Source organism: Mustela nivalis, assembly GCF_964662115.1.
Source record: "Mustela nivalis genome assembly, chromosome: 6".
NCBI lineage: Eukaryota > Metazoa > Chordata > Mammalia > Carnivora > Mustelidae > Mustela > Mustela nivalis.
Window position 1 is genome coordinate 44,075,741 of NC_139025.1, and position 25,673 is coordinate 44,101,413.

Genomic DNA, 25,673 nt, shown 5'->3' on the forward strand with positions numbered 1-25,673 from the left:
GCATGCCATGACTGGGTTCTCTGGTCAGGGCTTCCAAGGCTTCCAAGGCTGAAATGATGATATTGAACAGGTTGAGTTCCTTTCAGGGATTTCTTTCTTTGTTGTTGGCCAAATTCAGTTCCTTAAAGCTATAGGAGGAGGTCTCCATTTTCTTGCTGGCTGTCAACTGTGGGCCACTGTCAGCAAATACAGGTCACCCACTTTCACTGCAGCATGGCTCCACTCATCTCCAGAGCCAGCAGTGGAGAATCTCCTTCATTGTAATTCCTTCTCATGCTTTGAATCTCCCACATGAGGAAGAAGAACTGGGTTCGTTTCTTTTAAAATCTCACCTGATTAGGTCAGGCTCACCCAGGATAATCTGCCTTTCTAGAAGTTGACTGATTTCAGAACTTAATTAGATCTGCAAAATCCCTTCATGGTAGCACCAAGATTAGTGTTTGAATAACTGGGAGAAACTGTGCATGCATCAGAGAGGTGGGAATTTGGGGAGCCATCTCAGAATTCTGCCCACTACATATGATGAGACACTTTATGATTCTACACATTAGTTGGCTAGGGCTGTCACAGCAAAATAGCACAGTGAGTAGCTTAAACAACAGAAATTTATTTTCTCACAGTTCCAGAGGATGAACGCCCAAGATTGACGTGTCAGCAGGTTTGGTTTCCTGAGGCCTCTCTCCTCAGCGTGTAGATAGTGGCCTTCTCGCTGTGTCCTTGCATGGCCTTATTCTCTGTGCACATGCATCTCTGTCTGATCTCTCTCTCTATTCTTAGAAGGACACCAGTCATATTGGATTAGAGCTTTGACATATGGATTTGAGAGAGAACACAATTCAGACCTAAGAGTCTAATAACAAAACCAAGAGCTAGTACCTCAGTGACTAGGCAGGAACTATGCTAAACATTTTTTGTGGGCAGAATTGTAACAAAAATTCCATGTCATTATAAACCATTATATAAAAGTCAGCTTTATCAAAGCGTTTCCTTGTTCTTGATTAGAAATTCTGTAAGATTTCTATTGTGATCTGATTGTGAGAACCATCTGTCTCTACCATGATGTGTTTCCCATGCTCCATTTTTAAAAAGATTTTATTTATTTCAGACACAGAAAGTGAGAGCAAGAGCCAGAAAAGTAGCGTGCACACAAACACGAACAGAGGGAGGAGCAGAGGGACAAGCCAACCCCCTGCTGAGGGGGGAGCCCTAGGCCAGGACCCTGACCTGGGAGAAAGGCTGCTGTTTAACCCACTAAGACATGCAGGGGCCACCCCATGCTCCATTTGAGTTTCATTCACCAGCGAAGTTTGATGGATTATCTTTGAGCTTGGTACAGAGCCACAAAGATGAGTAATCAAAATTCCTGCTCTCAGAGGGTATAGTCTAACAGGAAAGACATAATTTATGTGCGTCTCCGTGTACATTTTGAAATATCTTACATAGAAAGTGTCAATTTTATGTATAGAACCATCTGCACATTTAAGTTCTCAGGAAAGCGGAGGCACTGAAAATTAAAACAACGATTTCAAGAAAGAGGCACCTCTGAACATTTGGTTTGTGTAGGACCTGCTTGAGCTGCCTCAGACTGCAGCGCACATTCCATTGTGCGTCGCTTTATTTTTTTACGTATTTTATTTCAATTCCAGTATAGTTAACATAAAGTGTTATATTAGTTTCAGACTCGATGTGGTTTTAGACTGAATTCTCTGTGAGCGGAGAAGAAACACCTGGGATTTGAAGGTGAGAAGCAATCACAGCGTAAAAGTACTACACTTGACTGGATAAGGGTGTTTCAAATTCCCCCTCGCTCTGTTCAGGAGAGAGGGGGAAAAAATCCCTTCAAAAGGGGTTGAGGATATCCTTCGTTTCCTCCTTGTCCCACGTGTTCACTTTTTATGCTGCTAACACCCAGACCTCTGTCCTGCAGGCCAGGGACTGAAGGAAATCTCCAGATTTGCGGGCCAAGCTGGGGCTCAGCTGTGGGCGGAGTGCGGTGATTGCATCCTAGAGAGGGGCCTCTAACCTCCAGTGTCCTTGCATGCTCCCCATTCTCTCCATCTTCCCAAAGGCCTTTGGGCGGGAGCTCAGTTTTGCGGCCCCGCCCCCTGCCCCGCCCACCCGCCCCGCCCCGCCCACCGCGTGCGACCGCGGGGCTGATAAATGGTTTGCGCTCCCAGTGCGCTCGGTCGGGTTTCGCTGTAGCTCGACTCGTCTCGGCACTTTTCGGTTCTCAGACTTTCTAACGGTGCGGCCTCCACCCATGGAGGAGGAGCAGACGTACCTGGAGCTCTACCTGGACCAGTGTGTCGCCCAGGTGAGCGCGAAAGCCGTCGCCACTGTCCTGGGGCCAAAGCGCGTCCCTACCCGATGGCTGAGCGCGCCCACACCTGAGCGCGAGGGCTTTGCCTTCTTTATCTGGCCCTGAACTCCTAGCGACTGCAGAGGTGGGCTGGTTGGTCCTCGTCTTTAAGTTGAAAAATAGAAGCTTCGAAGCTTCAAGGGGGGAAATAACTCGCCACGGGTGCCAGCCAGGAGTGGAACCCGGTGTGGTGTGACTCCAGAGCCATGGTTAGAAGACCCCGTCTCCGTTTTAAAGATGCAGACATGGAGAGTTCGTTTCTGTGTCTCCCGTGGGGACCACTGGTTCCAAATGTCTCTGCTGTGCTATGGCAAACCTAGGCAGACTATCCCGTGCAGCTGTGGTAAGGGGTGACAGCCTCCCATGCCAAGAACAGGCCTCAAAAAAAAAAAAAAAAAAAGTCTCTAGGGACAGGTGGGGTGGGGGTGTCGCAAAATTGGAACTGAAGACACCTGTGGCTTCTTTCAATTCACGATTCTTAAGTTGTTTGTTTTTACAATTTAAAAAATCCTTAGAGTCAAGTATTGTAGAGAGCAAGGAGTCCTCAAAAAGAAAAAAGTGCAGCCGTCTGTGTGGGGGATTTTTTTTCTTTTCTTTTTCTTTCTTTTTCTTTTTTTTTTTTTTTTTTAAGATTTTATTTATTTATTTGACGGACAGATCAGAAGTAGGCAGAGAGGCAGGCAGAGAGAGGGAGAAGCAGGCTCCCTGATGTGGGGCTCAATGATCGTGACCTGAACCGAAGGCAGAGGCTTAACCCACTGAGCCCTGTGTGGGGGGTTTTTGAAAATACAAGGATTCACACCAAAGTAGAAATAGCGAAGCCTCCTTGCGTTTAATATAGCAAATGAAAGCCCACGCAGGAAAGATGAGTTCACGGTTCTGCAAAAACAGTCTAACGAAACATTTCTGCAGATAGACGGCCAAAGATGCAGTGAATATGCTGTAATTACATCCTGTAAGGTGTGTTCCTACGGTGAACTTGAAAAGGAGGCTGTCAAGCTGCTTTTGCTATAAAACATCCCATATCTTGCTGCCACTGCCTTAGATTCCTGGAGGAGATTGGGTTTCCTTGGGTGAGTGCCACCTCCCTGCCCAAATGCTGTGATGGGAAAGAGGGGAGACAGGGATTGTTGCAAATATTGTGAACTGGCTGGTGAGAGTCTTTTACCAGTATAGGAGAGGCCACTGGGACCATGGAGAGGAATCCTGGCTGTTCCCCACCTCACTTTTCATAAAGCTGATCTGTGGAGTGGGGTTGGGGGGGGGTGGAATTATATAATTCAGAACGAAATACAGACCAAAATCTTGTCCAAAATCTTCTTTCAAGAGAATAGCTGCCTTCTTTTAGAGAAGTGTTTTCTTTGAACAATTAGTCACCCCTGCCATCTGCTGGACTTGGAGTAATAGAACAATTCAGTAGGATCTAGCCAGACATTTTATATTCGCTTGAGGTCGTTTTGTCATGAGGATCCAGCGTGAGGTGTTCACAAACAACCAGTTGTCAGAAGTCAGATTTTCTAAGGGATGAGGTTTTCCTGCTAGCAGCACTCAAAATCTGGAATCTAGGTCTACAGCCTGGGCAACGCAGGTGGTAACATTTATATCAAGGTAATCGATTTTTTTTCCCCAATAAGGAAGCCTGTGAATTGGACATGAAGCTGCTTTGCTCAGTTGCACACCTCATTCCGTGAGTTGATGATAATGGAGGCTGAACAGCCTTCCCCAGACTGAAAGTACAATACATTGATTTAAACTGTTCTTGCCATTTAAATTTCAATGACTGTTTTCCTATTGTAGATTCACAAATCTAGAATATTTGCTTCTATCTCCTTTGACTAGAAGGAATAACCTTGGGTCTTCAGTGGAGTACTGATTAGCACTCAAGGCACTTGTTTCTTTCTTTCTCCTTTTTTTTTTTTTTAAGATTTTATTTATTTATGTTTATAAAAAATAAAAAATTAATAAAATGAGCTAAAGAAAAAAAAAGATTTTATTTATTTATTTGACAGACAGAGATTACAAGTAGGCAGAGAGGCAGTCAGAGAGAGAGGAGGAAGCAGACTCCCTGCTGAGCAGAGAGCCCGATATGGGGCTTGAATCCAGGACCCTGGGATCATGACCTGAGCTGAAGGCAGAGGCTTTAACCCACAGAGCCACCCAGGCACCCCAGCACTTGTTTCTTTATAAAATATGAATTTAAGGCTCTAAGAAATAGGCATGCCTGAGTGGCTCAGTCGGTTAAGCGTCTGCCTTTGACTCAGGCCATGATCTTGGGGTCCTGGGATCAAGCCCCAAGTTGGGCTCCCTGCTCAGTGGGAAGCCTGCTTCTTCCTCTCCCTCTGCCCCTCCCATTCTCTTTCTCAATTAAAAACTCTTTTTAAAAAAAAGATAGAGTGGGAAAATAACCCACTCAGAATTAATTTGGGACACTGGGGTGGCTCAGTCAGTTGAGTCTGCGTTCAGCTCAGGTCATGATCCCAGGGTCCTAGGATCCAGTCCCATATCTGGCTCCTTGCTCAGCAAGAAGTCTGCTTCTCCCTCTGCCTGCCGCTGCCCCTGCTTTTGCGTGCTCACTCTCTCAAATAAATCTTAAAAAAAAAAAGACTTAACTGAAGTTCATAATCAAGGAGTACAATAAGTCTATTCAAAGTCCACATTATTTTTTAAAATTTTATTTTGTCCATTGTGGCATTTTATTTGCATATATATATTATATCCCTAGAAAAAGAATCCCAGGATTTTCCCTCCTGTGTGTTTTTGTCTTGATTCTTCATGATGCGTGATGCCAGTTGAGGTTGTCTACACAATGGCAGGACAGGAACAGATTATTCTTCCATTTTTCTAAATCTTTGAGTTGTACATCAAATCTGGGGCTGATCACACTTGTTTAGCCTGCCTGGGAGGTTCACAGTAATTTTCCCAGCTCTGTGATCATCAGCGATTTCAAATTTGCCAACGTAACCAGGCTTCATCATCACAGACACCAGACGATGACTTTGGAGCAGGGCTTAATAAGAACCTGGCCTTATTGTTTCTCTTCCCAGTGTTGTTAATGCTTCTAAGAGCACCTGCCAGGCCATTCATGTACATCATGCTGGTGGCACAGAAAGGGCAGAAAGAGGACCCAGAGTACACACAATTTAGAGTGTAGTTGCTCAGTTGCCTTTATTACAAAATTAGAGTGGCAACTTTACTATGGATCAAATGTAGGAAAAACATTTTTTGGTAAAATGCTTTTTCTGCATTTTAAGATCGACTTTCCTGTTTCTATTAAGTATGCGGAAACTCTGAAATATAACTTTAGTGGTACTTTATGGAAAGAGACAAGGAATGAACATAAGCTGTCTTGGACTGCTTGCATTCCTGAACACCCTGCTGGCTAGCAATAGTGGTATCCCTTTGGTGTGACTTGGTGTTCTGTTTCTTGCGTTTTTGTTTTGGGAATGGCCTAGGATGACCTCACTGCGCCCAGGTCGCCACTGCTCAGCCCAGTCACACCTGATGTTGTGGACATCCCTAATTCATCCCATCCAGAGACTGTGTTTAATTCACATCTTGAAGTAGTCCAAGAAACCTCTGGCCATTTCTCATGTGTGGATCTTAGCTTCCTACCGGATGAATTTACCCAAGAAAATAAAGACCAGAGTGTCGTTAGAAGCAAGCATGAAATTGAAGAAAATTGTAAAACTCAAAGTCAGCCAAGGAAGATGTCATTACCCAGAGAACAGGACATTGGTCTGGGGTTAATAAGCAGCAGCAATGTATCAAATTCCCACTCACATCTGCATCCTGGTGATGCTGACTCAGTCCAGCCTTCTCTTGAGAAACCAAACTCCATGCCTCTGGTGTCCATAACGCCCATGACACCAATGACCCCTGTTTCAGAATGTTCTGGAATTGTGCCTCAGCTACAGTAAGTTGTTTACGTGTGTGTGTGTGTGTGTGTTTTTAAAGATTTTATTTATTTATTTGACAGGCAGAGATCACAAATAGGCAGAGGGGCAGGCAGATAGAGAGAAAGGTGGAAGCAGGCTCCTCGCCAAGCAGAGAGCCTGATGCAGGGCTTGATCCCAGGACCCTGGGATCATGACCTGAGCTGAAGGCAGAGGCTTAACCCACTGAGCCACCCAGGTGCTCCTGTATGTGTGTGTTTTTAATGGGTGATGCTCTCAGGTACACATTTTAGTTTCCAAATGTAATGATGACGAATTTCAGAGTAATCGTGTAGGGAAGAGCATTTCAGTTTTAATTACTCTTTTGTCCATTCTTGTGGCTTTACACAGTTTGGCTATCTGTAAAATGAAGTACTAGTTCTTGATCTCCTAAGAGAGACTTAAGACTAGTATATATATTCTTGAAGGGTTGTATTGTTTATGTTACAGCACTGTGATTGCTGAGAATTGTGGTTGGGATTGGATAAACAGAATATAAAGATGTAAAATTTGAATTCAGTTTGAAAATTGATTTAGAATTATGCTTTCTGTTTTGAGGCCTGGTTTTGAAAAAGATTTAAAACTTGCTTTTCATCAGCTAGTCGTGACATTTCAGAAGCTATTTTTAGTGCTTTGCTTTGGAATCTTTACATTTTACTAGGGTTTATCACGTTATAGTATATTCACATTGAGACTAATTCTCCTAGGAAGTTGCTAATATACTATCTATAAAATGAGGAAGTTAATACATTTTAATTCTTTTTTTACTTGTTATGTCTTATGTAATTTCCTAAAATGACTTATTTCATCAGGAATATAGTTTCCACTGTAAACCTGGCCTGTAAATTGGATCTGAAGAAAATAGCTTTGCACGCAAAAAATGCAGAGTATAACCCAAAGGTGAGATTTCTCTGTATTCCTTTCAACAATTAGCTTCTACTTAGATTTACTTCATATGATCATGTTATTGACTCATTCCTTTGTCTTTGTTTTTAAAACGGAAAAAGAAAATTTTGTTAGGGCAAAACTTTTGACAACTCAAGAGGTTAATTGCCTCATTGTCTGCTTTGAAGTTCTAAAAAATTACCTCATTCTCCAAGCCGAATAAAAGCAGTGATTGAGCAGTTCCTAAAAGTTAAGGTTTTCCCCTTGTCATTCAAAAAGATTTTTCAGTATGACCCCTTTCAGCCCATGGAAATGCTAACCTTCTTTAAAATGCCATTAGAGTTCATAGTTTTTTTCCTAAATGCTGTCCCACCTGCCTGCTACATATTTTTCCATTTATAATTTCCCTTACTTGAGAAAGGTAAATTGTTTCAAGTGTGATGTTCAAGCTTCTACTTTCTGATCTAAGATTCAGGTATTTCTTTTCTCTCAAAGTCTAATAAAATTTACTCTATTGTGTCCTGCCAAGGCTAAGCATCCAATTTTAATGGCCTATTAACCGAAGAAGTAGACTTGTTCATTCAATCAACATTTAGTAATTGGCTGGTCTCTGTACCTATGAATGCAAAGACGAGTAAGGCCTTGTCTCTATTAGGGAAAAGTTCACTGTCTCAGATGGTGGAGGATTTACGGCCTTAGATGAAAAGGTCGTATTTCTAGGAACACAGAGGACCTTGTGAGCATCAGCTATTTATGGATAAAGTCGTTTTTGCTGTTGTGGGAGTATTCTTGCTGATTTCTAAATTTACATGTACTTGAATATTAGCCAAATATTTCCTTTTTCTGGAAATATTTGACCAGGATGAGCACAGAAACACAGTGATAAGCTAGGATGCTTATGGCCACAGCCATGATTGCCCACACTTTTAAGTCAGCATATTTAAGCATATTTTGTTGTCCATCATCTTCTGCTCTCCCTCATTTTGTTTTTGTATATAGGATCTATCCAAACTTGAACTTGACAGCCAGAGAAATTCTGGTTTGGCACTTAAGCTCTGTTCAGAATTTAATAAAAATGCATACCAGGTTAGAGTATTACCTTAAACACTTGGAAAACATTCACCAGATTTAATCAGCTCTGTGCAGTGCTGACTCAAGGCTCTTTCACTGTCCACATTTCAAATCTGAAACTGCCAGTCCCATCTTGGTCCTGTGGACCCCCTCCAACCCATGGAAGCTGCTGTCGTGCAGAATACTCACCCTGGTTTCCTTCCCAGCTTGCTGGGGGAAGATGAACACAGAAGGGGCCGCCTGGGTAGGACCAAAAGGAGTAGCAAGTCTTTGATGACATATCAGTATGGCAGGCCAGTAGTCCTGGTGCCCCTTGCTTCAGCACCTTCCAGAGAACCTGCCCATGCTGCAGGGCAGGGCATTATACTGAGAACTGAAAATCAATGTGTCCTTCATCTTCAGCATGCCTATCAATATATATATTCTGTTCTATAGTTTGGCTTTTTTTTTTAATACATTCTAGAGTCTTGGCAAAACTATAACATACTTTATACTCTCCCCTCCCCAAATAGTCTTTGAAAGAAAAAGGAAGTATTTCCAAGTAAAAAACCACAGCATCTAATTAGTCATGGCTTCCAGTCTCAACTTTACCATTGTCTGTGTAATGTGCAAAATTAAATAACCACTCTGTTTCCTTATGCACTAAATTGTGATGATCATGGACACAGGTGAGCTCTATCCTTAGCTAAAAGAGACAAAACCTGTAAAGCTCTTGGTAGCAGGCTTGAAATAGAACAGGCACTTAAATTTTAGCTTTATTGTTATTATTTTTACCTGTTTGTTTTTTTTTTAAGTACATTTTAGAATGTACTTGTTTTGTTTACCTTAGCGCGGGGAGACCACTGTTTCACTTTCCCATCTGATCTCCATTTATTCAAGACTCTTTTATGTCCAGATCAACTCTTCAGCTGGAATAGTGTTACATCCTAGCAGAGGCTAATTGTCCTTTTGACTTCTGTGTATAGAGGTTTGCTGCTGTCATAATGAGGATCCGAGAGCCCAGAACAACCGCCCTCATATTTAGCTCTGGAAAAATGGTCTGCACGGGAGCCAAAAGGTATGCGGAACCACTCTCCAAACCTTCTCAGACAAATAATTCAGTGTATAAAACAGGGAAGGATAGAATTTATGTTCCAAAACACCTAGGAGGAGCAAAATATTTTGCCGAAGAGTTGCATGAAATGCCAAAATGGGGGTTAAAAACATTCAGTTGTGTAATACCGACTCCTGTCCCATTTTGCAGTTCCCCCATTAAACCGAGGGGACGTAGGTGGTCTGTTAGAACTTGATCTTAAGATGCACTTAAAAACTACCATAGTGATGAAACCTGTTACAAGCCTGGAGAAATAGTTATTGTATATTTTCCTTATTGCAGGTAATTGGATAGAACTTCTTTTTTTTTTTTTTTTTAAGATTTTATTTATTTATTTGACAGACAGAGATCACAAGTAGGCAGAGAGGCAGGCAGAGAGAAAGAGAGGAGGAAGCAGACAGCCCGATGCGGGGCTCGATCCCAGGACCCTGGGATCATGACCTGAGCCAAAGGCAGAGGCTTTAACCCACTGAGCCACCAGGCACTCCTGGATAGAACTTCTTAAAGGTGGCAAATTAGGTACATCTTGCCCATTATCTTGAGCATTAGCTCAGGAGGCAACTCTGAAAAGGCTCCCTTTTCCTGGATCTCACACCGAGGAAGGCCTGTGCTGATACAGAGCCTTTCACCATCAAATTGCAGTGGGAGCACTGCTCGTTCCTCTAAGTGTTAGAAGATGAGTAGTAAATTGTCCTCCTGAAAGGCTGTGTGAATTTGTCTTCACTCTACAGATATACTGAGCTTCATTTCCTCCCAAGAACACTGAGTGTTAACATTTTTTTTAAAGTTTGCCAAATGGTTTGGCAAAAAAAAAAAAAAGAAGAAGAAAAGTGTTAATTACATGTCTTTGATTTGCTAGTGAGACGAATATTGCATAAGCATGTAAACGGCCTAACGTGTCTTTTGCCCAATCGTCTGAGTTCTTGCTCTTTTGTCAGCTTTTTGTTTCTAAGTATTCCCACCATTTTGTACTATAAATATTATTTCCCAAATTACAGTTAGTGGTGTTTTATTATTATTTTTTTTTACAATTAACATTTTTGGGTGTGTACAGTCCCATTTTTCTTCAGAGTTTTGATGTTTGGCTTCATGCTTAGGAAGAAAGCTTCTGCTTGCGCAACATTATACAAATATTGACCTCTGTACATTTTTCTGGCAAATGATGTTGATGTTTTGATTCAATGAGTGCTTTCTCTAGGTGATGGAAATGTTTTCCATTTGTGCTCTCCAGTGTGGTAACCACCAGTTACATGTGGCTGTTGAACAACTAAAGTATAGGTAATACACAGAGGAACTGCTTGTTTTATTCTTTTTTTAAAAGATTTTCTCTGACAGCAAGCTGGGGGAGAGACCGGGAGAGAGAGAAAAGCAGACTCCCCACTGAGCAGGGAGTTTGATGCGGGGCTCAATCCCAGGACCCCAGGATCATGACCTGAGCCGAAGGCAGATGTTTAACTGACTGAGCCACCCAGGCACCCCGGAACATAATTTTTTACTTAATTTAAGTTTAAATATAAATAGCTACATGCAGGGGCTCCTGGGTGAGCCTGTATGCTGGGCTCCCTGCTCTGGAGGGAGTCAGCTTCTCCATCTCCCTCTGTTCCTCCCCATCCTGCTTGTGTTCTCTCTCTCTCAATCTACCTCTCTCTCAAATAAATAAATAGAATTTTTTAAAAAATTAGCTACAAGTGGCTAGTGACTACCATACTGGGCAGAGCTGGCCTGGAATTTTGTTTCACTATATATTTTTCTTTGCAAATGGCCAGTAAGTGACCTGATACATTTATTGAAGAATCCATATATGGTTTTTTAGTATAGTTGACACACAATGTTACATTAGTTTCAGGTGACTCAGTAAGTTTAGACACTATGCTAGGTTCCCTAGGAGTGTAGCTACCATCTGTCCTCACTATTACAATGGCGTTGACTATATTCCTGTGCCTTTTATTCCTCTGGTTTCTTCATTCCATAACTGAAAGCCTGTATCTCCCACTCCAGTTCACTTATTTTGCCCAAACCCCAACCCTCCCCTCTGGCAACCATGAGTTTGTTCTCTGTATGTATAGGACTGCTTCTGCTTTTTGTTTGTGTTTTGTTGTTGCTGTTGTTGTTTTAAGATTCTGTATGTGAGTGAAATCATGTGGTATTTGTCTTTCTCAGTCTCACTTTTTCCCTTAGCCTTATACCTTCGAGGGCCCTTCATGTTGTCTCAAATGGCACGATCTCATCCTTTTATATGGCTGCATAATATATTGTGTATATAGACCTCATTTTCCTTATCTTCTGTCAATGGATGCTTAAGTTGCTTCCATATCTTTGCTATTATAAATAATGTTGCAGTAACATGGGGGTACATTTATCTTTTCAAATTAGCATTTCTGTTTTGAGTAAATGCCCAATAGTGGAATTATTGAATTTAATGGTTTTTTTTTTTTAATTTTTAAGGACCCTCTATACTGTTTTCCACAGCAGCTGTACCAATTTACAGTCCCACCAACAGTGTACAAGGGTTCCTTTTTCTCCATCCTTACCAACAGTTATTACTGTCTTTTTAATTTTAGCCATTCTAATAGGTATGAGGTGATATTTCATTGTGGTTTTGATTTGCATTTCCCTGATTATGAGTGATGTTGAGATCCTTTCATGTGTATATCGGCTATTTCTATGCTTTTTTTGGAAAAATGTCTGGTCAGGTCCTAGGCCCATTTTTAAATTGGATTGTTTTTTGGTGTTGAGTTGTATCTGTTCTTTATATACTTTGGATATTAACCCATTAACTGATATGTCATTTGCAAATATCTTCTCTTATCCAGTAGGTTACTTTTTGGTGTGTTGATGGTTTTCTTATTGTGCAAAAGCTTTTTATTTTGATGTAGTCCCAATGGCTTATTTTTGTTTTTGTTTCCCTTGCCTTTGGATACATATCTAGAAAAATGTTGCTGTGATTGATGTTGGAGAAATTACTGCCTATATTCACTTCTAGGATGTTTTTGTGGCTTCAGGTCTAAATTTAGGTCTTTAATCCATTTTTAGTTTATTTTTGTGAAAAGTGTTAAAGTGGTCCAGTTTTACATGTAGCTGTCCAGTTTTCCCAGCCTCATTTATTGAATGATTTATTTATTTATTTTATATATATATATATATATATATATATTATTTATTAATTTATTCCTTTCCCTGTTGTATATTCTTATCTCCTTTGTCATAGATTAACTGGCCATATAATCATAGGTTTATTTCTGGATTCTCCATCCATTAATCTGTAGGTCTGTTTTTGTGCCTGTTTGTGTGTTTTGATTACTACAGTTTTGTGGTGTATCTTGAAATCTGGTGTTGTGGTACCTTCAGCTTTGTTTTTCTTAAGAGTGCTTTGCCTATTTGGGGACTTTTGTGGTTCCATGCAAATTTTAGTAGTAGGTTAATTTTGTGAAAAACATTATTGGTATTCTGATAAGGATAGCATTGAATCTATAGATTGCTTGGGTAATATGAACAGTTTAATAATATTCTTTCAATCCATGAGCACGTAATATTTTTTTTCACTTGTGTTGTCTTCAGTTTCTTTTTTTTTTTTTTTTTTAAAGATTTTATTTATTTATCATAGAGAGAGAAAGAGGAAGCGAGCACAAGCAGACAGAGTGGCAGGCAGAGGCAGAGGGAGAAGCAGACTCCCTGCTGAGCAAGGAGCCCGATGTGGGACTCGATCCGAGGGCACCGGGATCATGACCCGAGCCAAAGACAGCTGCCCAACCAGCTGAGCCACCCAGGTGTCCCGTCTTCAGTTTCTTTCATTGATGTTTAGCAGTTTTCAGAGTACGGGTCTTTTACCTCTTTTTGATTATGTTTATTCCTATATATTTTATCCTTTTTCATGTAGTTATAAGTGAAACTGTTTTCTTAATTTCTCCTTTTACTACTTTTTTTTGTGTGTGTGTATAGATATGCTACCAATTTCTGGGTATTTTGCGTCCTGCAACTTCACTGAATTCATTGATTACTTCTAGTAGCTGTTTGATGGAGTCTTTAGGATTTTCTTTTTTTTTTTTTTTTATTTCTTTTCAGCGTAACAGTATTCATTGTTTTTGCACCACATCCAGTGCTCCATGCTATACATGCCCTCCCCAATACCCACCACCTTGTTCTCCCAACCTCCCACCCCTTGCCCCTTCAAGACCCTCAAGTTGTTTCTCAGAGTCCATAGTCTCTCATGGTTCACCTCCCCTTCCAATTTCCCTCAACTCCCTTCTCCTCTCCATCTCCCCATGACCTCCATGTTATTTGTTACGCTCCACAAATAAGTGAAACCATATGGTAATTGACTCTCTCTGCTTTACTTATTTCACTCAGCATAATCTCTTCCAGTCCCATCCATGTTGCTACAAAAGTTGGGTATTTATCCTTTCTGAAAGAGGCATAATACTCCATAGTGTATATGGACCACATCTTCCTTATCCATTCGTCTGTTGAAGGGCATTTTGGTTCTTTCCACAGTTTGGCGACTGTGGCCATTGCTGCTTTAAACATTGGGGTACAGGTGGCCCTTCTTTTCACTACATCTGTGTCTTTGGGGTAAATACCCAGTAGTGCAATTGCAGGGTCATAGGAAAGCTCTATTTTTAATTTCTTGAAGAATCTCCACACTGTTCTCCAAAGTGGCTGCACCAACTTGCATTCCCACCAACAGTGTAAGAGGGTTCCCCTTTCTCCACATCCTCTCCAACACATGTTGTTTCCTGTCTTGCTAACTTTGGCCATTCTAACTAGTGTAAGGTGGTATCTCAATGTGGTTTTAATATGAATCTCCCTGATGGCTAGTGATGATGAACACTTTTTCATGTATCTGATAGCCATTTGTATGTCTTCATTGGAGAAGTGTCTGTTCATATCTTCTGCCCATTTTTTGATATGATTATCTTTTTTGTGTGTGTGTTGAGTTTGAGGAGTTCTTTATAGATTCTTTAGGATTTTCTATATATAATATCTTGTCATCTGCACAGAGTGACAGTTAACCTCTTCTTTACCAGGATGAGTACCTCTTATTTCTTGCCTGATTGTTGTGTTTAGGACTTCCAGTATTACATTGAATAAAAGTAATGACAGTGGACATCCTTGTCTTGTTCTGATCTTAGAGGAAAAGCTCTCAGTTTTTCACCATTGAGTATGTTGTCAGTTAGGTTGTTTTGTTTTGTTTTGTTTTAAGATTTTATTTATTTATTTGACAGAGAGAGACAGTGAGAGAGGAATACACGCAAGGGAGCAGCAGAGAGAGAGGGGGAGACAGGCTTCCTATCAAGCAGGGAGCCCCTGTGGGTCTTGATCCCAGGACTCTGGGATCATGACCCAAGCCGAAGGCAGCTGCTTAATGACTAAGACACCCAGGCTCCCCATAGTTAGGTTTTTCATATATATGGAATTTATTAAGTTGAGGTATGTTCCCACTGAAGCCAAGTTGAGAGTTTAATTATGAATGAATGCTGAATTTTGTCATATATTTTTATCAGCATCTGTTAAAAGATCAAATGATTTTTATCCTTTATTCTGCTGATGTGGTATATCATGTTGATTGACTTGTGAATATTGAATCTTTCTTGCATCGACAGAATGAATCCTACTTGATTATGGTGAATGATCTTCTTAATGTATTGTTATATGTGGTTTGCTAATATTTTGTGGAGGATTTGTACATTTATGTTATGAGTCCATTCTTAATCTATTTCCCCCACTACCTGTTTTTACATATTAAATTCTTTACATGTATCTGGATAAGTTTCTGGGCTTTCTCCTATGTTGATATGACATCCTTGGACCTAGAGATCTACCATTTTTAAGTCCTTATTGGACAACCCTGCAAGGTATCTGCAAGGATGTTCATTTCAGCATTGTGTAAAATGGGGGGAGGGGATAAAAATTAAAACATGGGACACAAATACTGAGTAATGAACTTTTGAATAGGTTATTAAATAAAATTATATTAAGCAATTAAAACACACACATATCAAGTTGGAAGGATGGTAACATTGTTTTAAGTTATAGAGGAATAGGAACTAAATTATGTCTATTATCCAACTTTCACTTTAAAATATGCTTATATTACATACATATTCATGAGTATCTTTCCCAATCTGAATTTATCTGGTTCCCAAAATCTGATTGTGAAAGTTTGAATACTGAGTTCAGGTAATAAGAAATTTTGATTAGTCTATGAGCTGTCAGAATTCTCTCCAAAAAAGGATATACAAACCTATTCTTTTTAGCTGTAATAACCAAAGTTTGCAAGTGAAGGATAGCTATTTTTGCCCAGGAAGAGTACAAAAGTGTTAAATGTAATCTGTGGTTATCACCACTGGTGGTGACGTTCAAGGTTCTTTATTTCCTAATGATCATAGAAAAACATGTATGTAGACTCTAACCACAAGCTGTTTGCATGGGAATTTCAATGTCCTATTCACAGCTAATATCTCACGAAACTACAGGGCCACTCAAATTCTTAAAATTTGGCCTTATAAACATGAGCACAATGGGCAATGTAATGGGCCAATTAGTAGACTGTATGTTTTCAAAATAGAAACCATTTATTTCGGTGCTAACTTGTAGACATGACCTTGCGAGGGACATCTCAGGAGTTGGAAGTGGGTGAGGAAAAGCAATGTGGAGTGGAGTGAAATATGTGAAGGAATTAATATACATTAATTCATTAATTAAAATCAGGTGTTTTGGTTTTCAAAGTAAAGATGGGGCAACCCATAAGAGAAGGTAGAGTTCACACGGTTCACCCACCAGGTTTTGCCCTTGTTTTTCATCCCTTGCCACTCATTGTTTTGTTTTGCCAAATAAAGCTTCACTTCGTGGAACTTCACCTTCTGTGACTTGGGTTTAGGGCTGGAGCAAGACAAATGCTCAGAAGAGTATGGCCACAAAGTTGAATGACTTTCTTTCTCATGTTGGGTGTATGTTGAGTGACATTCTGTGAGAAAGCCCAAGCAAAACTGGTCAGGTTTCAAGATGTTTTCATGTTTGTTTGTTTGTTTTTTTAAATGTAGTTTGTTGCATAAAGATTCAAGTTCTAATATCCTGTCTTTGCCACCTAATTGGCATACCTCTTATTTTCTTATGTTGATTTTTTTTTTTTAATGCATGTGTCCTTATTTATCTGGAGGGCTTGTTAAAATACAGATTGCTGGGCCCCAACCCCAGAGTACCTGTGGCTGGGACCTGGGACTTTGAATTTCTAGCAAGTTCTCAGGTGGTGCTGCTCTGCTGCACACACTTTGAGAACCAGGGGAATAGTTAATTTTATCTAATTGCATTTAAAACAAGTAAAGGAGAAAAATACGCTATATGTGAGAGATGTCAAAGTAAGACGCAAACGTGTATATGGCTTGGCTTTGACCATTGTGCCATACCTTTGGCTAGGTGCTAAGGACACAAGTAGGGGAGGCTGGGCTGTGTCCTCCACATCTACAGGTTTGTAGATATACTGAAAGATAGATCTAGTACTAAAAAAAGCTAAAAGTACAATCAGGGAAGTGTGTGAGCACAGCTCAAGCAGTATAGAGGATAGAACGATGAAGATCTCTTTAAACACACTTGTCCTTCCCCAGTGAGGAGCAGTCTCGACTTGCAGCGAGGAAGTATGCTCGTGTGGTGCAGAAGCTGGGGTTCCCAGCCAGATTCCTCGATTTTAAAGTTCAGAACATGGTTGGAAGCTGCGATGTGAGATTCGCCATCAGGCTGGAAGGTCTGGTGTTAACCCACCAGCAGTTCAGTAGGTATGACCTTTCTGTAACTTTCTGAGTTTACAAAGACACGGCAGTTGTGTTATGGGCCCCATATATAGTGTGTCTTTTGGAGAAAATGGAGTTTTTCTTTTTCATGACTGTAGGTGAGAGGGTTAACATGCTGAGCTTAACTCCTTCCTGGTTACTGCATGTGTCCAGTCTTCTGAAACATGGTTCTCAAAATTAAACTGCACAGTCATCACTTGGCCCGCTTTTCTGAAAACACTTTGCTACCTGGGCTGCATCGTCCCAGATGTTGCTTGAATTTGCAGTTCTTTTTTATTTTTTTCTTTTGAAGATTTTATTTATTTATTTGACAGAGATCACAAGTAGGCAGAGAGAGAGAGGAAGGGAAGCAGGCTCCCCACTGAGCAGAGAGCCCAATGTCGTGGGGCTCTATCCCAGGACCCTGGGACCACGAGGCAGAGGCTTCAACCCACTGAGCCACCCAGGCACCCCTTGAATTTTCAGTTCTAACAAGCTCACAGGTGGTGTCAGTCCTGCTCACCAGAGGCTTGAGATTCACTACCGCGCAGATTTCCGAGACAGGCACACCTGCCTTGGGGGCAGGGTGGGACCCCAGAAGAGAAGGCTTATGAGGCGGGTTAGGCAGGTCTGAAGGGGCTGATGGCTGACAGCTGGCATGGGGAAGAGGGTTGGAGAGGATGAAGAAAGAGTGGCCTAGCACATTCTGTGAAGGCAAGTCTATCGAGTGTCCACTGTCCTGTTGATTTCCAGGGGTTTTGTGTTCTAGCCCCCTCTCCAGTTTCTTCTTTAGTGGACTCCTGCTCCTCAGGGAGCCTCTGTAGGCTGCTGCTTCCCACGTAACCTCCTTTCTCACCAGCAGAGGCTCGGGGTCCTCTCCCCTCAGCTGCTTTGATGCTTCTCCCAGACTGTCGGGCCCTTAGCAGTGACAGAGGCGAATGGGTCAGCCCTGGGGCCCCACCACCCTGGGGCACATATACCAGTTCAAGGCCACTGAGCTGTTCAGAATCACAGACGCTCTTAACGTTCTCCTTCTCTAGCCTCAACTTCTGTCCTTTTGCTCCCTTCTTCCTCCCCTTTGCCCTGGAGTGGTCATTCCTATGAACAGAGTGAGCAGGGGTCCTGCAGCAGAACTTTTTCTAACACTCGCTGGCCTTCTTTTTGAGACATGCTCTGAACAGCTGTTAAAAATTGCATTGTTTTTTCCTAGTTTTTTTTTTTTTTTTTTTAAATCCAAGTTCATGCTGAGATTTGGCTTTGGTGATATTCTTTAGGCAATGTTTATTTTCCCCTTGATTGTATTTTTTTTCCTCCCTGCATGAATTTTTCTTTCAATGTGTGCTTATTGGGTGCCTGTTGAGCTCACTGCAAAGCTCCCCATGCAAGAAATATTGCCTCTTTAGGGATCTTTTTCTTTCTTCAATCTTGGGATGGTTTATAAATTCATAACCGTTGTTATTAAGAGTATCTCAACACAGAAGCTATTTTTTCTTCCAGATTCTCAACCATGGGCCACCAGTCTGTCTCTTCTCCAAACCCACTTTTTCTGAATGTATGAAAGATCTCTGCCTGAATTCTGCCTGTCTCCATCAGATTGAGCTCTCCACTCTCTGGCTCTTAAGGGCTCTAAAATGATCTGTGCTGTTCCTCCCAAGGTGCCTTTCATTTCTTTTTCTCCAACACTGTTGTCTTTGTAGCTCGGGTTTAAGTCTAGAGCAGGAGTGCCTCCTGTCACTACTGCCACGTTCTGAGAGATAAAATGGAGAGCAGGGCAAGATGAGAGTTCATCATATGAGCTGACTTTAGCCACTTGGAGGGGTCCATCACTGCTCTATCTTCATTCTGGAACAGTTTTATGATCTCATCCATCTTTTCAAAAAACTTAGCAAGAAAGCCTGCATCGTATCCATCCCACTATCTTTCTAGTCTTACTTTTGCCTGCTCCAAAAGTTTGCCCTTCAGGCTCTACTGTTACGTTATGGATTACAGCTCCAGTGTGTGTATTGATGACACTGGGCGTTAAAACACTTCTCTCCCAACAGGTTTGTGTCTTTAAAGTGAGGCCTCTCATGGGGCGCCTGGGTGACTCAGTTGGTTAAGTGTCTGCCTTCAGCTCAGGTCATGTTCCCCAGGTCCTGGGATAGAGTACAACATGGGGCCCCTTGCTTAGTGGGGGGTCTTCTTCTCCCCCTGCCTGCCACTCCCCTACTTGTGCTTACTTTTTCTCTCTCTGACCAGATAAACTCTAAAAAAAAAAAAATTAAAAAAAATGAGGCCTCTCTTTAAGTGTCTGCAACTGTGTGGGGAACCATGGCCCACATCAGTTGTAATTATTAGGTCAAGTTTGCCTATGTCAAGGGGCGCCTGGGTGACTCCATGAGTTAGGCATCTTCCTTGGGCTCAGGTCATGATCTCAGGGTCATGGGATTGAGCCCCAGGTTGAATCCCTGCTCAGCAGAGAGGCTGCTTCTCCCTCTTTCTCTGCTACTCTACCCTGCTCGTGCTTGCTCATTCTCTCTCAAATAAACACAATCTTAAAAAAAAAAAAAAAAGTTAGCCTATGTTAAAACCTCAAGTTCCTTTAATTCCCCTGGTTCTACAAGTTTGTGTAGTAGCATCTGATACCACAAGTATCCCCTTGTCACTGGGGGATGTCAGTATGTCTACACCGTATTTATTTCCAGTTTTCCCTGAGCATTGTTCTCCCTTCCTTCAGTTTCTAAATCCAAGCTATCCTGATAATAACTATTTCTTAAGTGAATAATACCTAGGTGACTACCATGGAGCAGATGCTACAGCGACCATGATAGTCAGTACAGCCAGGGTTCAGGACACCAGGGGGCTCAGTCAGTTGAGCGTCAGACTCTTGATTACAGCTCAGGTCATGGTCTCAGGGTTGTGAGGTTGAGCCCTGCAATGGGCTCCAGCTGAGTATGCAGCCTACTCTCCCTCTCCCCCTCCCAACCCCCATCCCTACCCTCCCAGGCCCTGAACCCACACTGGTTCACTCTCTTTACCTCAAAAAGGGAAAAGGAAAAAAGAAGAAAAAAAAAAATACGGCCACTGTTCCTTGCCCTCCTGGAGCTCACTGTCTAAAAGGGAAGACCGAAAAGCTAAAGACAATATGGTAACTAAAGATAACACAGTAACTCCAAGGTGGGCACTCCTTGCAGTGCCATGGTACCATTAAACAGGATATTTAATACAATAGGGTCAGGGGAGTGTGCAGGTCGAAGTTCTCATGGGAAGTGACATTTAAGCCAGGACTTGAATGGTGAGTTGAAGTTGGGTTGGCAAGAGATTGGCAAAAGTTTGTTATTCTTGAACTTACAAAATTCTCCATCCCTCTCTAAAATCTCCTTTTTTCCCCCCTTGCCTCAACTTTCTCTTGCAATGAGGCAGAGGATAAGTAAAATGAAGTAAGTGTCTCCTTGGAAGTTTATTGTGCTGGCATTTTAAAACTATGGTTGTGAAAGCCAACAGCAGTCTGCCATCACTTATATACCGAAGACTTTGTTTTCTCTTTTCCCTCTTCTTTTTAAAAGATGTATTTATTTATTTATTTATTTATTTTCAAGAGGAAGAGTGAGGAGAGAGAGAAAGCGAACACAAGCAGGGGGAGAGACAGAGGGAGAGGGAGAGAGCAGCCCAAGCAGAGTCTCTGCTGAGTGCAGAGCCCAATGTGCAGCTTGATCTCACAACTGCGAGATCATGATCTGAGCTGAAACCAAGATCAGACTCTCAACCAACTGAGCCAACAAGGCACACCCCCACCTCTTTCCCCTTAAAAATGCTAAGATTCTGTTGGAAGATCAAATGGAAGCATTCCTTCTGTGTCTCTAGCTTTCACTTTCTTGGTTCAAACCTCTGCTCCCATACAAATTTTCCAGGGCTCCAGCCAGTATCATTGACTCCCGTGTTGAGAGGTGGTAAATGGGTAAAGTCTTGACAGGCCTTCTGTAGTAAGAGTAACATCCCAGGAAGACAAGTCTACCCAGAGCCAACTCCATATGCTTCAGAAGGGTAGCCTCCCCGCTGTAACGCATCATTCTGGTACCAGTAGGAGATTTCACATCTGTTGTATGGGTCTTACTCATTGCAGAATGAAACAGAGAGACTTTTTCTGTGTGGTCCTGATTCACCCATTAAAAGCAAAGATTTATGTGTGTTGTGTTTCATTTCTCAGATTTCTTCTTTTTTTTTCCTTATCTGTTCTTAGCCATTGCATTTATTTTGTCAGCTTCCTTTTAACTCTTGACTTCTTTTTTGAAGTCTCCTTAAGCCTTTCTAAGAGTCTCTCTACTTCTCTATGGGGGAGACTAAAGTAATTCTTAGCCCTATCCTCCTCCTCCTCCATTTAGTAGTAAATATGAGTGAGTTACTATTTATAGGACCAAATTCTAAATTTAAGTTGCTTTTTTTAAAATTTTTTTATTTTCAGTAATCTCTATACCTAACATGGGGCTTGATCCCATGACCTTGAGATCAAGAGTCCAGTGCCCTTCCAATTGAGCCAGCCAGGCGCCCTACAAATCCTAAATTTTTAAGTGTTGGGGTAGTTTAGTTTTCTTTACAGCACTTGTCCAGAGACAAATGATGGTGGTCTGGAAAACTTCATAGGTTCTAAAATTGTTATCTTTAGCAGGTTATAAATATATAGAAAATATGCTCATTATTGGGAAACTTGGATAATTTAAGAAATTTAGAAAGTGTGTTTATGTATTATTATCGATAGACTTTCTTTAACCAACAGGATCTTAATACATTAAATTTGATGCCCTACATTACCTTAGTTTCTAGCTTAGCATGGCCTGCACTTGAAAAAATGTTATGATCAAAGATGAATTCTGTTCTTGATCGTCACAAGGAACTGCATAGGGCACTCCAGACTATTTTTATTAAGATGGCCAAAAGTTTTTGGTAGAGTAGCTTTAACATGCTGGGTCTCAAATGTTTTGGGAAAGTAGTTGAATAGCACTATTTTTAACTTTTTCCTTTTATATCTGAACAGTTATGAACCTGAACTGTTTCCTGGCCTTATTTATAGAATGGTGAAACCACGGATTGTGTTGCTTATCTTTGTATCTGGAAAAGTTGTGTTGACAGGTAAGTTCTAAGGTTATTTTCTGACTTTCATAAAATTCCGTAGCTACATGTTGCTTTGCTTTTCCTTTTAAATAGCTTTGTTCACCATTATAAAGTAAGTCTTAATATTGTAGAACACCTGGGGGAAAAAAAGCAGAAAGGATTATACCATCACTCATTGGTCTCAATACCCAAAAAATTATAATTTTTTCATGTTTTTACATCCTTTTGATATATATGCTTATCTTCACATCCTGCATTTTTATTAACCATTATACCACGTAGCTTCGATCATTGTTACAAACTCTTCAAGAACACTTTTCACAGCTGCACAGTGTTCTAACAGAGAGGTCATCAAACCTTTTTTCTGTAAAGGGCCAAACACTAAATATTTTAGGCTTTGTGGCCATAGGGCTTCTGTTGCAACAGTGGAACTCTGCCATGTTCGGTGCAAGAGTAGCTATAGACATTACATAAAAGAAAGTATGCTGAAATGTAAATTTAATATAACTCGTATAATTTACATGGGTCATGCAATATTCTTCTTTGTTTTTTGGTTTGTTTTGTTTTGCCCCCATCCATTTTTTTAATGATTGAATTTAAAACCATTTTTAGCTCATAGGCTATACAAAAATAGGACTAGCCGTCTGTTTCCTGACTTCTGCTCTAACATATTATCATATCAAACTTATTTTTCCATTGTAAAACATTTAAATGCTCCTTCTTTGTTTGCTGCTTATAATGGCACAGACATTTGGCTATTTTTATGTGTGGAGAATAATTACTGTGTATGTTCGGAAGTGGAACTTTGTTGAAGGATAGGTCTATTCTTAAGGTTCTGAGTACAAATTACCAAGTTGTTTTTTTAAAGGGATACGCAGTATAGTTCTTTCCCATGATATGTTCTTACCAGCAATGTGCTTAAGTATCCTTTTTTAAAAAGATTTTATTTATTTATTTGACAGAGAGAGAGAAAGAGAGAGAGATCACAAGTAGGCAGAGAGGCAGGCAGAGAGAGAGTGGGGGAAGCAGGCTCCCTGCTGAGCAGAGAGCCCAATGTGGGACTCAATCCCAGGACCCTGAGATCATAACCTGAGCCAAAGGCAGAGGCTTAACTCATTGAGCCACCCAGGTGCTCCTGCTTAAGTATCTTTTACAAACTCTCAGTAGCATTCAAAACAAAAATGGCACAAAAGAAAATTTGTAAGTGAAAATGATCTCACTGCCTTACCTCACTGGTAATCAGAAATAGAAATTGATGATTTTTTAAAACCTCTTCAAGTAATAGCATTTTATCTTTTGTAGAGTGTGTACATAACTTACTTCTTTCTGTCTACTTACTTTTTAAATTATTTTTTCCAGTAAGGATTTATAGGAGTTCACCATAATATTGAAAGTAATTACTCTTTGTTACACTTACAGCTTTTTCCAGTTGGTTTATTTTTACATAGAGAAGGGTTAAAATTCTTGAGGTAAATTGTTAAGACTCTTTTCCATACCATCTTCCTGAAGTCTGCTTCTTTTATCTAATTGTGTCTGACTTCTTACACATTTTACTATTCTCTATCGAGATGAATGCTGACCTCGTATGGCAGGAGGCCATACTGATTACGCCCAACGTCAAACAGCCAGCCAGCCAGCTTCCCATGATGTATCAGTCTCCTTATTATTAATTCATGATGACTCCATTTGACCTTTATATTTCTATATGAAGTTATCACTCAGCATCCAAAAACATGGAATTTCTGTTCTTAAGTCTTCTTTTAGAACTCCCAGTAAAGTTTCATTGTTTGTTTTACTGTAACAAATAACTAGTCTTTGAAGTGGGGAAAGCTTGTTTGGAATTCAAGAGCCTTTCAAATACAGCAAACCTACAGCTTCTCAGATACCGTGAATGTAGAGTCTAGAATAATCAAGACCTCCAAGTGACTGACATAAAGTTTACTCCTATCTGTCCTGAAGGAAGTGGGGGAAAGTATGCCAAGTAAGTTGAACAATATAAATATTGGAACAAGCGTACAGCCTATGGAAAGGAACAAACTTTTGAAGATCCTGGGAAGGGCACGTTTACCTACTTGCTATGTGTCGTTATTAATCAGTCTTATTAAAAGTGCCCGTTGACAAGCACAGGCTAAGTTTCTAGTATAGATACACAAAACAAGCCCCTTTAAATATCCTTAATTCAAACCAGCTTTCCTGCTTACCCCAATTAAAAGGAAAACAACTTGCATGTACACATTTGCTACAAGTTTCAAGTGACAGAAGTGGTGTCTACGTGCAATGCCAAAGACAGTGCAGTACCGTTCCCTGAAAGCTTGTTATGAGTTCAGCATGTAGAACAAACAAAGCTGAACTTCTTCATTCTTGCGAGGTGCAGATCATCAGTTTTGTGAAGGGAGGAATGAGTTGTATTAACTGAAGTCCAAACTTCTGCTTACAATATGTAGAAAAAGACAACCGATGTCTTGATACTGAAATAGGAGTAATTATCTATTGGGATCTTTCCCTGCTTGCACTACTATACTGTCTTAAAAGCACTTCCTCTAGAATCCATGGTTTAGGTTATGTTTGCTTCACACTTTGAGACACATATTCCTTTTTCTCTTATCCTTGCATATCTAGACTTTTCACCTGCAAAGGGTTTAAAAATGCAAGGACCCAAATTTTGGGTATAAACCTAAGGAAAGGGACCAAGGAGGCCTCCCTTTAGCCTTGCTTCTAGTATTTTAGCAGGAGATGGTCACGTGGAGTGTCCAGGAGACTCCTAGAGGCCCACACAGCAAGACTGCAGAGCTGTTTTGAAAGGTCCCAACAATGGCTAATAATTTTTGCCTAGAAAATGTTAGAGTACTGAAATTACAAATGCACTCTGTGTTCCGCTGTAATTAAATGATGGATCCCAGCCCTTCCCTCAGTAGGCACTGTAGAACACCAGCACACCTACCGTAAGTGCAATTCTAAACCGTTGTATCATGTGCCATTTTCAGGGCCTCTGAAAATAACTTATCTGTGTAAAATTGTCTTACTCCCTGAGGTGCCAAAGCTGGGGCCACCATGTCCAAGGCTACATCTGAATGTTCTAATTATAGTTAAGTGAGCTGATGGCAAAGAAGCCCTACCGCCCTACTGCATTGTGCCCCCCGAAAGCAGAAAGCAACGAGACCTGAGCCAAGCTTACCTCTGTTTTCCCAAGCCCATGCTGTTTTCCTGTAGCTGGTATGATATTTAGGACCTAGGATTTTTCTTTCTCAAACCACAGTAAAATTAATATAGCTAGGATCTGCTGGAGTGATATACAATGAACAGCAAATAATGTCAGCTTTCATTTCTAAGGTCAGACACCATAAAGTGAACATACATTGGGTGTGTCCGTTCCAGGCGCTGTGATAAGAGCTTTTATGTGGGTTCTAGTTAATTCTATGAGGTTTCCAGCTCAGTTTCCTCACCTGGAAAATGGGGCCAGTGGAGAAGTCATTAACAATGTC

At 40.9% G+C, this 25,673-nt stretch overlaps 1 protein-coding gene across 1 annotated transcript in view; it reads left to right on the forward strand.

Annotated features, from left to right (window-relative positions):
- Nucleotides 1–2,260: 2,260 nt before the first annotated feature.
- The window catches only part of TBPL2 (TATA-box binding protein like 2), a gene marked incomplete at both ends in the record, with an annotated part of 29,342 nt that continues 5,929 nt past the window's right edge, over nucleotides 2,261–25,673 (forward strand). Inside the window, 6 exons of the mRNA XM_082735094.1 lie at nucleotides 2,261–2,314; nucleotides 5,812–6,272; nucleotides 7,104–7,191; nucleotides 9,213–9,304; nucleotides 16,942–17,109; nucleotides 22,115–22,209. Of these exons, the coding sequence (XP_082591220.1) occupies nucleotides 2,261–2,314; nucleotides 5,812–6,272; nucleotides 7,104–7,191; nucleotides 9,213–9,304; nucleotides 16,942–17,109; nucleotides 22,115–22,209 (958 nt within the window). The remainder of the gene's footprint in view (nucleotides 2,315–5,811; nucleotides 6,273–7,103; nucleotides 7,192–9,212; nucleotides 9,305–16,941; nucleotides 17,110–22,114; nucleotides 22,210–25,673) is intronic.